This window comes from Schistocerca nitens, chromosome 8, assembly GCF_023898315.1.
Source record: "Schistocerca nitens isolate TAMUIC-IGC-003100 chromosome 8, iqSchNite1.1, whole genome shotgun sequence".
NCBI classification, from domain to species: domain Eukaryota; kingdom Metazoa; phylum Arthropoda; class Insecta; order Orthoptera; family Acrididae; genus Schistocerca; species Schistocerca nitens.
This window is the reverse complement of record NC_064621.1, coordinates 418,288,720-418,304,053: the sequence shown is the minus strand read 5'-3', so window position 1 is coordinate 418,304,053 and position 15,334 is coordinate 418,288,720. Positions and strand designations below refer to the sequence as shown.

The 15,334-nt window shown below is 43.7% G+C and overlaps 1 protein-coding gene across 2 annotated transcripts in view; it reads left to right on the top strand.

Annotated features, from left to right (window-relative positions):
- LOC126199308 (elongation factor-like GTPase 1) overlaps window positions 1-15,334 on the top strand; it is a 630,571-nt gene that overhangs the window by 595,930 nt on the left and 19,307 nt on the right. For both annotated transcript variants that reach the window (XM_049936141.1, XM_049936142.1), the window contains one exon: window positions 14,724-14,908. In XM_049936141.1, the coding sequence (XP_049792098.1) occupies window positions 14,724-14,908 (185 nt within the window). The remainder of the gene's footprint in view (window positions 1-14,723; window positions 14,909-15,334) is intronic.

Sequence of the window (15,334 nt, the reverse complement as noted above, 5' to 3'; positions counted from 1 at the left end):
GTGAACCGCGCCATGGACGGTCAACACCTGTCTCCTGTAAGGTCTCAGAGAACGGAAATTCTATGGAACCAACAATGAAGTTTACCAGGTGTGTACTCTTTACCTATGAGTAACAATACAAGAAGTACATAGAAAGTGTAGAGGACCGGGCGAAAATGAAAATTTCTACACCGTCACAGGTTCGGCATCCGTGAGACTGACGCCCAGATACTCCATGTTCAATAAAAAATAAGGGCTTTAATAGGCTAGGGTCTTTCGTCTTCACCTTCTGCAGAGGTGGTAGTCGGCCACTTCCACGTGACAAACATCCGAGAGCATCGCGGAACCATGCGAAGTGTCTGCCTTAGTGTGTGGTCGCAAGGGAGCGTTGTTAAGCTTTCACTCAGCATTCCAGGCGTAGGAGAAACGCTGAGCCATGAATTCGCTCGAGGGCGAGTTGAACCATGTGCTTACAGCGGGCATGATACGAGTGGGTCACTGTAAGCATAAAGGTGACCATGAGAGGTCCAACGGGTAAGGTAACCGCTGCCTTCAGCGGCGCCGGCCGGGCGGCCGACACTCTCGTTTCTAGGGAGGGAATTGTACCCTGTGGGACCTGCAGGAGTCGCATCTGCATTTAGACTGTATGTCCACTGTGTCAGCTACCGCATGTGATTTCGCGTCAGTTTCTCCGACTTTAGCACTGGCAGCTGTTGTCGTAGACCACAACTCAAAAAAGTACCGTTTCGCTACGACCTTACTTGTATGTTTTTTGTCCCGCACGCAGTTCCTGTCAGACTCGGGCCAAGTCGGTAATTTAGGTACTCCTCCAGTTTTGCCCGCAGCGGATTCAAAGTAACTGAAATGTATCGTTACTTGCCATTCTTCTTTTCTGCGCATTCGTACCGACATTTTTATCAATTCATTACTTGCATATTTAGAGAGCTTATTACCTAGTATTTTAAAACTGTTTACAGAGTTCCATACGATAACATAAATTGTTCCATCATTCCAAGCAAATGTTGATTCAGCAATAAAAATCGAAGTAATGGTAAAGAGTTAAATAACGGAAACGGAGGATGTTAGATAAGATTGTTAGTAAATGGTTGAAACTGAAGGAAGTTTAAAGATGATAGAGAAGATTAGAGATGAGCCACAATAGCCCACCGGGGGGGGGGAGGAGAGGGGGGGGGGTACCCCGAAAAGACGTGGAGCCATGCGCCCATCGCTGGTTCTCGTTGTTACTGTGCTATGAGCCTACTTCTACTATACACGTTTTACGTGACTCTAGCTACAGTAACCTGTCACGGCTCATATACTAAGTGACTGGGTCAGAGAAGTCGTTATCATTATAGTCTGTGTAGTTTCTTGGGCGATATTCGCCATCTTCTTCTGAAGTGTCTATCATGTTGACTGTTTGCCGTTTCTTGGGCCTCTTTTCACGTCCATTTTGTCATTCGTTTCTGTATTGCAGATGCAGGGCCTTTGGGATCGAGTCTACCGTGCTGTTGATTTCTTTACATGCAGTTTCGTCTCTGATCGCGTTGTCCAAGTCCTCGTATATGTATGTACCTTAGTCGACTGGCCTAAGTGAGAAGTGAGCAGTGTATTACGACGTGCTGTGGGAGCCTCTCTCTCCACAAGAGCTTTTTTTCCTTTTCCTGATACAGACGCGTTGTAGGTGCCTAGTTAGTAGTTGTCGTATTCCTCCAGTTCCTTAGTCTCTGTGGAGTAAGTAGTTAGTGACACGGAGTATCGAATAAATTTTGTCGCTCACGTCTTTTGTTCCCCACATGCAATTTGTGTCCGACTCGGGCGGAGTCGGCGCTATTCGTAATCATCTAATTCCTTCTCCTAACACACTACGGAGTCCGCCGTACAGCAGCTCGCTGGCTTTTCGATGGCCCACAGCGTTAAACAAGTACTTTAACAGGGTTACAGCGAGCCGCCGCAACGCAGCTGCTGCCTTCCGTCGACCATGTGTTGCCGCGCTCTGCCACTGCAGAGACCAGCCACCATACGACAGAACTGCCGTGCGTGTCTGTAGTGGCCTACGTGAGGCAGTGACGTCCTGATTGAGTTCGAAATTATTCCGATATGGCGACAAGTTCATTTCCTGCAGTTTCAGCTGCACAGCTATGGTGACTGTTCATCAGTATATTGAAGAGAAAAATATCTTCAGGAAAGAGATCCCACTCAAATGCCACGTTTACGATCACGTTTATACCCACGCCATAACAGGCCAACAAAAAAAAAAAAATAATATTTGTATGTAATGCCACACCAAACTCAAACACATCAAGTTTCTACAGAAGCAAATTTATTTTATTACCTTTAAGTAATCCACTATATGTCCATCTATCCCAACAAACACGAGGTATGTAGTAGTTCCACAGTGTAATAAAACCACTTGCGCAATCACTAAGTGCCGCGCGGGATTAGCCGAGCGGTCTCAGGCGCTGCAGTCATATACTGAGCGGCTGGTTCCGGCGGAGGTTCGAGTCCTCCCTCGGGAATGGGTGTGTGTGTTTGTCCTTAGGATAATTTAGGTTAAGTAGTGTGCAAGCTTAGGAACTGATGACCTTAGCAGTTAAGTCCCATAGGATTTCACACACATTTGAACATTTGATTTGCAGTCTCTAAGCCGTAACTCTACAAAAATTGGAAGAACTAATAGTTTGCGCCGCCCGTACACGGGGTCACATTTGCAAACTCATGTAAGCTTTCCTTTTAGTGGCAGAATAACTTTACCTACCGCTGTGTATACTAACTGTAACTTTCAGAAGCGTAAAACAGTTTTATACATTAAGTGTGCTCCAGAGGGCCAACGACTCGCCTAAAAGAGTGGCTGCCGACCGACATTCATCTTACACGATCTCCAAGAAATTCTTTAAATTTTTTAAACATTGAGGCCTTTCATCTTCCCCATTCCTGACTTGCAGAATGATTGACTTTTGAGTCAAATGCAAACTTCTTCATTGATCATCTTCTTTCCCCGCCAATGCATTTCTCCGGGATTCTTGCAATATTTTTACAAGAATAATGTTTCTGGAAAAATACTTGCTATTATGGAAAACATCTCTAAGTTTTAAGAGAGCGAGGAGCACGAAAACGTTTAGTGTGCATCGTTGGTCTCCCCTCGACTCGCTTTCAGCGGACAAGGAGAAACTAGTCCATGAGCTCCAGATCGACAGGCAACGTCAAGCCACGTAGCCACGGCCCAAGGTGACTCTTGTCGACACCAGCTCTTACAGTGCTAACAGCCGAGATCACATTCCCATGGTACGGCCATCTACTGCGGAAGATACAGATAGAAAGTAAATCCCTGTCCCAATTAAAACCAGAACCTGGTAGTTGTTTCTCCGAAACATTATCTTAATAGGCCTCCCTAAAATTCACAGAAGCTAGTAGCTTGTGAGAATGATATATCTACCTCTACACCTCTACGTCTGTACGCCGCAAGCCACCTTATGATGTGTAGTGAAGGGTACTTTGTGTACCGTTTCATCTCCCCCTTTCCTGTTCCAGTCACGAATGGTCTGCAGGCAGAATGAATTTCCTGTTCCAGTCACGAGTGGTTTGCATGAAGAACGAACTGTCAGATCGAATCTCTCTAATTTTACTTGCATAATTTTTCCGCGAGATATACGTCGGGGGAAGAAATATATTGGGGTTCACTCTTACAATCGTACACTCTCATAAATGTAACACTAAACTACACCACTGCGCAGAACGCCTCTCTTGTAGCGTATACCACTGGAGTTGGCTGAGCGTCTGAACCTGTAACGAAACATGCTGCTCTTCTTTGGATCTTCTGTGTTTCCTCTTTCAGTCCCATCTGGTACGGAACCTAGATTGACGAGCAACATTGAAATATTTGTGGAAGGGGATTTTGTCAGCTACCTCATTTGTGAGTGGACTACACTACTTGAGGATTCTTCCAATGAGTCTCAGTTTGGCATTAGCCTTCCATCTGCGATTAGTTCTATGTGATCGTTCCACTTTAAGTCACTCCGTATATTTTACGTATGCAACTGGTTCCAGTGATTGTTCTGCAATCGTGTAATTGTAAAGTTACATACTGCTTACTTATGTGGAAAATAACTACCAGTCTCTGCACCTGTTGTTAGTCGTGTTTAGGTCTTCCTAAGTTTCGCTACAATTTTCTAGCGTTGCGCCTTCTCTGCGTACATTAGCATTATCCTCGATGAGACACACGGAATTTCCAATGTTATTCAAAAGGTCATTTACACTGAGATGACAAAAGTCATGACATACCTCCTAACATCGTGTAGGTCCTTTCTTTTCCCGGCATAGTGCAGCTTCTCGACATGACATGAACTCAACTAGTCGTTGGAAGTCCCCTGCAGAAATATTGAGCCACACTGCCTCTATAGCCGTCCATAATTGCGAAAGTGCTGCCGGTGCAGGATTCTGTGCACGAACTGACCTCTCGATTAAATCCCATAAATGTTCGATGGGATTCATGTCGGGCGATGTGGGTGGCCAAATCTTTCGCTCGAATTGTTCTTCAAACCAATGACGAACAACTGGGACCCGATGACATGGCATATTGACATCCATAAAAGTTGCATCGTTGTTAGGGAACATGAAGTCCATGAATGGCTGCAAATGGTCTCCAAGTAGCCGAAAATAACCATTTTCAGTCAATGGTCGGTTCAGTTTGACCAGAGGACCCAGTCCATACCATGTAAACACAGTCCACAACATGATGGAGCCACCACCAACTTACAGTGTCTTGTTGAAAACATGGGTCCATGGCCACGTGGAGTGTGTTCCACATTCGAACCCTACCATCTGCTCGTACCAGCTGAATTCGGGACTAATCTAACAACGGCACGGGTTTCTAGTCGTCTATGGTCCAACCGATATTGTCACGAGCTTAGGAGAGACGCTGCAGCCGATGTAGTGCTGTTAACAAATGCACTCGCTTCCGTAGCCCATTAGCGCCGCAGTTCGCCATACTGTCCCAGCGGATACATTCGTCGTACGTCTCACATTGATTTCTGTGGTTATTTCACGCAGTGTTGCTTCTCTGTTAGCACTTACAACTCTACATAAAAGCCACTGCTATTGTTTCTTAAGTGAAGACCGTCGGCCTCTTTGTTGTCCGTGGTCAGATATAATGTTTGAAATTTGGTGTTCTCGACACACTCTTGATACTGTGGATCTCGGAATATTGAATTCCCTAAAGATTTCCAAAACGGAATGTCTCGTACGCCAAGCTCCAACTGCTATTCCCCCATCAGAATGTGTTAATTCCCGTCGTATAGCCATAAGCACGTCGAACATCTTTTTACATGACTCACGTGAGTACAAATGACAGCTCTGCAAATGCACTGCTCATTTGTACCATGTGTACGCGATACTACTACTACCGTGTGCATATCGCTATCCTTGGAATAAGCTCGAAATTACTTTAACGTGTGAAGATTTCACTTCGTTAAAAATGACATGCTATGTTCTGCTTGCTAGGTACGCTTCAGTTCAATTTCACGGCTTCTCTGATATTCCGTTCGCTCGTATTTTGTTCATTAGGCAGCAGTGTGGAACTGTATCGAATGCCTTCTGGAGTCAAAGAACATGTATTCAACCTGGGCGCCGGTATGCAGTGATTTGTGTATCTCGTGGATGAACAGAGCGAGCTGGGTTTCACAAGGTCTTTGTCTGCTGGATCTATGTTGATTCGGTTCTCAGAAATGTAATAAAACATATTCCAAAGTTGTACGACATACTCACGTCAGCGATCAGCTCTTCTTGAAAACTGGGATGACCAGAGCTTTTTTCCAACCACCAGAATCGCTTCCCTTCTCCACCGATCTACGGTAAAGTCATACTGCCGCTTCAAGATGCACGATTTCTTTCGCATATTCAGTGTAATACCGTATTGAAGCCCTGCCAGATCACTTATTTCGATATCTGTTATTTTGACGTTTGTGGGACGATTTATAGGTGGAACAACACTGATTTAACGTTAAGACCGAACGTACTTAGGATTTCCTGTCAGATCGACAAATAGAATTTTAGCTTCATCGACTGGCTGTCCCTTCGCTCTATTGGCTTTGTTCATGGTCTGGCGGTAATTTGAACCAATAAAATCATCTCAGGCATCACGTATATAAACTCTTACTAGCTATCGGCCCAGGGATTATCGGCCATTGCCAGGTGTCATCTGAGTGCCTTGTCGTAGACTCCTTGCAGTGCTTATTTCAAATACATCTTCAAGTTTTTTACGTTTTGTTTATTGTGTGATTTGAGCACTGAATTTGGTTTTATCGAAGACTTATTCGCCATTAGAGGTACCACGATGATTGGGCATCAGATCACATTCCGGGCATCCTCATCCAATTACTCTTTGGTCTCCCTCAAACACGTAAAGTGAATGTCTATATCAAGGGTGTTCAGCCTTTTAGATTATCTGGGCCACATTGGAAGAAAACGAGTATTTTTGGGCCGCACATAATATACTCAACACTAACAATGACTGTTGAAGAAAAAAATAAAAACAAGAGTGAGAAAATAAGGAGGAACGATCGGAGTCTTTATTACAGAAAGGCAAGACAGAATTAGTTTGACACATTCTGTATGAGATTTCATTAATAATTGCATATATGAATTATTACAAATTATAGAATTAATGTGACATCTGACTTTGAATTTGGGAAACTCGTATATTAGTATCAGACACGATCGGAGTGGTTTCAATTCTCAGGGTATTCTCAGTGTTTTATGTTTTTATCCTTTATTGTTTTACTCTTGAAAATACCTGTTCACAAACGTACGTGAAAGCCCATTACAGAGACGTTCATGTTGAAATGTGTTTTTTGTGTGTTGCAGTGGATGAAATATTCAAACTAAACTTGTTACAACAGAATTATGGCGCTGTTGGACAGCAAACATAGGCAGTAATTGCAATCTGTATGACGATTTCTAATTTCTGTCGACTTGTAATGAGCCGAACTTCGGTGAAAAAGGTTCTTTATCACAATTGTACAGAAATAACACAGAATTTTCTTGTATTTCCATAAATTAATGTCATTATATGTCTCTATACCTCTAGTTTCCAGTTGCAACTGAAGTGGCCTTAAGGTAAAAGACAAGGTCGTGAGTTCTCTCTCTCTCTCTCTCTCTCTCTCTCTCTCTCTCTTTCTCTTTTTTTTTTAACGGTCGTGTGACAGATTCTCACTTTAGACCGCATGCGGACCGCAGGTTGGATAGCCCTGGTCTGTATCCTCCCTTCAGAAAGGACACATTTGACTCTTTTTTTCCCAGCCTTGTTCAAACCGTGCTTTGCTCTATCTTCAGTGACTTCGACGTTGACGGGATGTTAAAATGAAACCTCCCTTTTTGCATTCCAAGAGAGGATCACAGCGGGACGGCTTGACTCTCACACTGGGCGAAATGGAACGCGAGCGCTACAGGTTTGCCACCAGCGAATTCACGTCGTGTCACCCATTGAGCCTAACGAGACGCTATTGAGACTAATCGAGCAGCAACAGTAGAGCTCCGAGACGGCAGCGGAGCCATCCGTGCTGCTAACAGGGACGGAGGGAAGCGACCAACCGGGGATCGCTGCAGTGACACTAGCAAAGCGGACTTCGTAAACAGCTCGCCAAACAATTACGATTCTTGTCAGTTGATGCCAGCCATGTTCGTCCCTCGGCCTGAAATTTACACGAGAAACAGTGCATTTTACCTTGCGGCTGGACACGCAGTACTTTGAAAACTGTTTTCAGTTCGCACTCTTAGTCTAATGTCCTTGACAGTGTGGAAGAAAAGATACGTGTCTCCTCATAACGACTTCTAATTACTGAACTTCCGTAAGTGCAAATGACAGTACAGCAGCAAGGTAAGTTGAATCTACTAACCACACATTTTTATTAATTAATGGGCCACCACCGATTTCGTCGAACAGTTATTCACTTATGATGGAATTTCATCACGTCGATAATTTTGTACCATTTCGGCAACAAGAACGATTTAGCGTGCTTATATTAGCACGTTTTACACATGTTACTCTATTAGAGAAAAAGTTAAGTTTTATCGAATTGATGGCCTTACAAACAGTTGGTTCGAATCATATCTCACAAGCAGGATGCAAGAAATTTTACAGAATAAATAAAATAATATTGGACAGAGAGAAAACTTCAATGACTGGGAAGAAATCACGGAGTCCCACAGGGTTCAGTTGTGGGTCCACTCGTATTCCCTATATACACTCCTGGAAATGGAAAAAAGAACACATTGACACCGGTGTGTCAGACCCACCATACTTGCTCCGGACACTGCGAGAGGGCTGTACAAGCAATGATCACACGCGCGGCACAGCGGACACACCAGGAACCGCGGTGTTGGCCGTCGAATGGCGCTAGCTGCGCAGCATTTGTGCACCGCCGCCGTCAGTGTCAGCCAGTTTGCCGTGGCATACGGAGCTCCATCGCAGTCTTTAACACTGGTAGCATGCCGCGACAGCGTGGACGTGAACCGTATGTGCAGTTGACGGACTTTGAGCGAGGGCGTATAGTGGGCATGCGGGAGGCCGGGTGGACGTACCGCCGAATTGCTCAACACGTGGGGCGTGAGGTCTCCACAGTACATCGATGTTGTCGCCAGTGGTCGGCGGAAGGTGCACGTGCCCGTCGACCTGGGACCGGACCGCAGCGACGCACGGATGCACGCCAAGACCGTAGGATCCTACGCAGTGCCGTAGGGGACCGCACCGCCACTTCCCAGCAAATTAGGGACACTGTTGCTCCTGGGGTATCGGCGAGGACCATTCGCAACCGTCTCCATGAAGCTGGGCTACGGTCCCGCACACCGTTAGGCCGTCTTCCGCTCACGCCCCAACATCGTGCAGCCCGCCTCCAGTGGTGTCGCGACAGGCGTGAATGGAGGGACGAATGGAGACGTGTCGTCTTCAGCGATGAGAGTCGCTTCTGCCTTTGTGCCAATGATGGTCGTATGCGTGTTTGGCGCCGTGCAGGTGAGCGCCACGATCAGGACTGCATACGACCGAGGCACACAGGGCCAACACCCGGCATCATGGTGTGGGGAGCGATCTCCTACACTGGCCGTACACCACTGGTGATCGTCGAGGGGACACTGAATAGTGCACGGTACATCCAAACCGTCATCGAACCCATCGTTCTACCATTCCTAGACCGGCAAGGGAACTTGCTGTTCCAACAGGACAATGCACGTCCTCATGTATCCCGGGCCACCCAACGTGCTCTAGAAGGTGTAAGTCAACTACCCTGGCCAGCAAGATCTCCGGATCTGTCCCTCATTGAGCATGTTTGGGACTGGATGAAGCGTCGTCTCACGCGGTCTGCACGTCCAGCACGAACGCTGGTCCAACTGAGGCGCCAGGTGGAAATGGCATGGCAAGCCGTTCCACAGGACTACATCCAGCATCTCTACGATCGTCTCCATGGGAGAATAGCAGCCTGCATTGCTGCGAAAGGTGGATATACACTGTACTAGTGCCGACATTGTGCATGCTCTGTTGCCTGTGTCTATGTGCCTGTGGTTCTGTCAGTGTGATCATGTGATGTATCTGACCCCAGGAATGTGTCAGTAAAGTTTCCCCTTCAATTTCCAGGAGTGTATGTGAATGGCCTTTCACTTGAAATTAATTAAGAAGAAGTGATACTTTTTGCAGACGATACTAATATTATAATAAATCCCATTAGAGAGAAAGCAATAACAGAAATTGTTAATCATATTTTTCAAAGTTTTATTAGGTGGTTCTTTAAAAATAGACTCACCCAAAGTTTTGAGAAAACGCATTATGTTCCCATCTGTATAGCAGATACGCAATTAAAGGACCGCTTGAACAGGAGTGAGTAAACGGGGTAGAATGCTCCAAATTTTTGAAAATTTAATCTGGAAGAGACGCATTACTGAACTGCGCAAACTATTAAGTTACTTTTGCACTTCGTATAATTGCTATTCTTGCAAACAGAAGAATACAGCTAACGTATTTTGAATATTTTCACTAAATAATGTCTTACGAAAGAATTTTTTGGGGTGACTTATTACTTAGAAAGAAAATATTGGCAGCATTGACAGCACAAAAGAGATCAGTAAGAATAATGTATAGTATTGAACTGCAGTCATCTTGTAGGAGTCAGTCATTTTAACCCTGCCCTCACAACAGACTGGGCGTATCAGGAGAAATGCTCAATATTTGGGGATATGACAGGAAATATCATTCGAAGCAAAAACATCTGCTAACTGTGGACTCCATAATGCAGCTATGAGCACTTCTACATCTTCGATACTGCCAAATAAATCTCTTGTGCAACAAGCTCTTTGCTTTCCATATTTTGGGAAAAGGTAGTATGTATGAAAACAATAAAAAATTGTGTAGCAAACGTGGCCTCTAAAATGCGTGCTGTAAGCACTAGTTGTATAGAGGCGATGAACAAATGATCATAGCTCGTAACGTATACATTTTAGAGCTTACGTTTATTGGACTTTTTTCCTTGTTCTGGTCCTTACTAATTCTTCTCAAAACGTGGAAACCAAACAGCTTGCAATAGAAGAGATTTGTTCCACAGTATCGAAGATGAGAAATGCTCACACCTTTAAAGGTAAAGCATTTTAGACCCTTGTTTACTTCACTGTTTTGCTTCGAATGATCGTTCCTGTCATATATATATATAAATATTGACCATTTGTCCTGGGATTCCACGTATGTATTCCCCAATGAAATTTATCATAAATAATCCACGACATTTTGAGGAGACCAGTGATATCCATACCTACAACGTTACAAGAAAAAATGACTTTTATTACCCAATATTATAACTGCCAGTGGCTTAGGAAGGAGTTTAATATGCATCAACATACATTTTTGCTCATTTGCCGAGTAACATAAAATGTTTTATCGGTACCAAACAAATTTTAAATCTGAACTAAAACCAGTTTTTCTGGACAATTAGTTCTATTCCAGAGACAAATTAATTTAAAATCTGGTATCTGTACAAAAACACTTTTAAGTGTTGTTGCACGAGCAGAGATGAAAAATATTTAAAAAAAAATGTTAAAATGTTCAAATGTGTGTGAAATCTTATGGGACTTAACTGCTAAGGTCATCAGTCCCTAAGCTTACACACTACTTAACCTAAATTAACCTAACGACAAACACATACACCCATGCCCGAGGGAGGACTCGAACCTCCGCCGGGATCAGCCGCACAGTCCATGACTGCAGCGCCTGAGACCGCTCGGCTAATCCCGCGCGGCAAATATTTTCATTAATGTTAAAAGTAATCATGTATACATATCCTGTAAATTGAATCCTTCCACATCATTTTGGTGTAAAAAATGGTTCAAGAGATATATAGGACATGTAGCTAACTAAGTTACTGAGTACTCGAGAGAAATAATATTCGCAAGGATCAACGAAGCTGAATTTGAAAACCTGACTCAAAAATAATTCTAGTAATGAACTAAGAAATTTGCGCTTAGATGTAAGTTAATGTTAAGATGAAATTACATGCAGAAGATTTAGTACAACGTTATTGATTTGGTTGAACATTAGTTTAAGAGTTACAGTTAAAAACTTTTTTTTCCCATAGCAGTGAGATACGACAAGGGAGTCCAAACAGTGAAAACTTCGCATCGTTCTGAGTCCAGCTGACGAAAGACAAATCAGAGAGTTACATTGCCCCCACCATAGTTTAATGTTTTTATTGTTTACTTGCGTCAAAATTTAATTGGGCCCACATCCTCACTTATCGGACAACTTTCTTCCTAATGCTTTATGTTGTGGGACGACGGCTATACTGAAATTAAATACTAAACACGAAGTATAAGAAATGTCGTCTTCTCGTTGCTCAGACGTGAGACTTGTTTCTAGGCGTGCCAAACTTGTTTCCGCTTCACTGGAAATTTCTAAGCCTTTGTGGGGCTGGCGGGCATTTCCGCTGCGCACAAAGGCTACTGTCTACAGGCCTCTCTTCCCGTGACCACAGGCATCTAGGTGGCCAATGGCGACATCTCTTCCTCTTCGCTCTGAACACTCAGATAAAGTAGCTCCTTTCGGAAAATGTCACAGAAATTAGAGCCTGAAATTCGGTTTCGTCACAGAATACAGAAGTAGTACAACAGGTTTTCCAGAGGTTCCCTCTGTAAATAGTAGAGAGAAAAAAGATCCTCTTTTGGGTAACAATTCACCCTTGTGAACGAAACCATGGACTATTGCGCAGATTCTGTTCTCAGTAACCTGGAGGAGAAACAAAACAAAAATGTGATAAATCTCATTTACAAATCTAAGTTGAAAGACTTGCTTGTCGCACACTTTATATATTTTTTTCGTTTTATAAATTGAAAGGCATTTTCCTGCTGCAATGTATATTTATTAATGTTCCAGACGCGTTTCCTATTTTACATTACGGCGTTCCGTGAATTTGGTCTGCAACAATACGGTTTTGTTTTTATATGCGAGACTATCGTTAGTAGGTCTGAATAAAACACAATCGTATTTTAGGTAATAATTATTGGAACGAAATTTGGGCTATAACGTTTTATGCCTCTCATGGTGAGTGACATATTCATTACAGCGTTAGTTTCTGTAAGACCTTTTTACATCGTTACATAGCTTGCCATTTCCCACGAAATAACGTTTTCTGGGGCTCTACATCTACATTCTGCAAACCATTGTGAAGTGCATGGCAGAAGGTACTTGCCATTGTACCAATTATTAGTGCTTCTTCCCGTTCCATTCACTCAAGGAGTGAGGGAATAATGATTGTTCAGCGATGATTGTTTAAAAGCCTATGTGCCAGCTATAATTAGCTTAATCTTGCCTTCGAGATTCCTACGGGAGCAACACGTAGGCTCACATGGCTCTGAGCACTATGCGACTTAACTGCTGAGGTCATCAGTCGCCTAGAACTTAGAAATAATTAAACCTAACTAACCTAAGGACATCACACACATCCATGCCCGAGGCAGGATTCGAACCTGCGACCGTTGCGTTCGCTCGGCTCCAGACTGTAGCGCCTAGAACCGCACGGCCACTCCGGCCGGCCAATACGTAGGGTCTTGTAATATAATCATGTATTCGGCACCTAAATTTGATTCTTAAAAGTTTGTAATTAGGCTTTCTCGGAATACTTTGCGTCTGTCTTCAAACATCAGCCAATTTAGTTCATTGAGCATCTTCATGACCCTCTCCAGTAGGTCAAACAAACCTGTGGCCCTTCATGTTGTTTACATACATTCATGTTGTTTGTATTCATTCAGTGTCTTCTGTTAGTCCTACTTAGTGCGTTTCCCACACGTCGAAGCAATGTTCTAGGACTGATAGCACGAGTGTTTTGGTAAGAATCTCTTTTGTAGACGGATTCAGGTTCCTAGTCCTCTATTGATGAACCTACGACTGAGCGTGTGTGATCGTCCCATTTCATGTCCCTACAATTGGAACACAGAACTATTCGTATGAGTCGACAGATTCTACTTGTGACACATCGATACTGTAGTCATAGGATACTATGTTTTTCCCCCCTTTTGTGAAGAGCACAATTTTACATTTCTGAACACAATCCACAATCTTTGTACCCCTTCGACATCTTATAAAGATTAAAGTGAATATTTGTGCAGATTTTATCACACGGTACTTCTTTATAGATAACTTCATCATCTGTGAAGAGTTTGCTGTTAATATTAGTATTCATCTTGGAGTTGAAGTTCTTCTGTCCTTGTTTGCTTACAGATAGATTTGTTTTTGGAGAGGGTCCACATTGAACAAAACACAATTTTTATTTTTATTTTTATTTTTCGGAGATGTTTTGCTGATTTTTTAAAATATCTTTCTATAAAACAGGAAAGTGGTGTTTACTACTTATACACATATAAATTTGAGTTTTTAACACAGTATTTACATATCTGAAAAGCATACAAAGTTTTTTATACGTATCTAGCTACACATGGTGTGGATTACTTGCATTCTTATGTTAATTATTGCATTTGTTTTGTTTTCCAGTTTTTCATCTGTAACCGTACAGAACTTGATGTAGAACACTTATTTACTGCCCGCATCTCGTGGTCGTGCGGTAGCGTTCTCGCTTCCCACGCCCGGGTTCCCGGGTTCGATTCCCGGCGGGGTCAGGGATTTTCTCTGCCTCGTGATGGCTGGGTGTTGTGTGCTGTCCTTAGGTTAGTTAAGTTTAAGTAGTTCTAAGTTCTAGGGGACTGATGACCATAGCTGTTAAGTCCCATAGTGCTCAGAGCCATTTGAACAACTTATTTACTTAGAAATTTTATGGCTGGGGATGATATTGTTATGCGTCCCGTTAGCTAAGTCTATGTGGAAGAAGTGTGTGTGTGTGTGTGTGTGTGTGTGTGTGTGTGTGTGTGTGTGCGCGCCTGTGTGTGTTTACGATACGGTTCATTTACTTTTTCTGGTTTCCCCGTTATCTTCACTGTGAAGGCTGCTCTAAGTAACTTGCACTGTCACACATTACAGACTACAGAAAGAAGATAGCGGACAGGTGAACAGTTGAGTGTTCTCTGGACGGGAGTTTTGAATCTTTGTGAAGTGCATCTGCCATAGTGTGTGTGTGTGTGTGTGTGTGTGTGTGTGTGTGTGTGTGTGTGTGTACGAAGTTATCGCACTGCGTTTGATTTGAGTGTACAACAAGAAAGCGACAGAATAGTGGGGTGTGAGGAGAGGGCACTGGAGCTGACGCGTGGTGGTGTTTGTGTGTCGATAGGCAGGATGTACGCGGTGCTGGGCCGGCGGCAGGGCCGCGTGCTGCACGGTGACATGACGGAGGGCTCCGCCTCCTTCACCATCGAAGCCGTGCTGCCCGTCGTCGAGAGCTTCAACTTTGCCGCCGAGATCCGCAAGCAGACATCCGGGCTGGCCAGCCCGCAGCTCGTCTTCAGCCACTGGGAGGTCAGTCGACACGACGCAACACCATACCACGCTGCCCGGGTTTAGCCCCACCGTTCACAACTTCCTCCATATTACGCTGTCCTTATGGCTACATCGAGTTTGTCAAATTAGTCAAGCTGGCATTGCGTGTTCCTCATGGCAATTCAACTTTGGCTCAATTCTGGATTGTAGACATCTCCTTAGTTGCAAACTCCTTATCCATTTTGTAATGATTTTTAATATTTAGGCATCGGATTGTTTCACGGATAGCAGTATCACATCTGTACCGCGCATTTGTTGTTAACGATGATCATGTGTCTTAACAAATGCGATCACATTAAATTTCTTGTCTGAAACTATATGTTACTAGCGACCCGCTGCAGCTTCGCACTTTTAGTACTAAGTATCTACGGGAGGACAACTTATTTATAATATGTAATGATATAA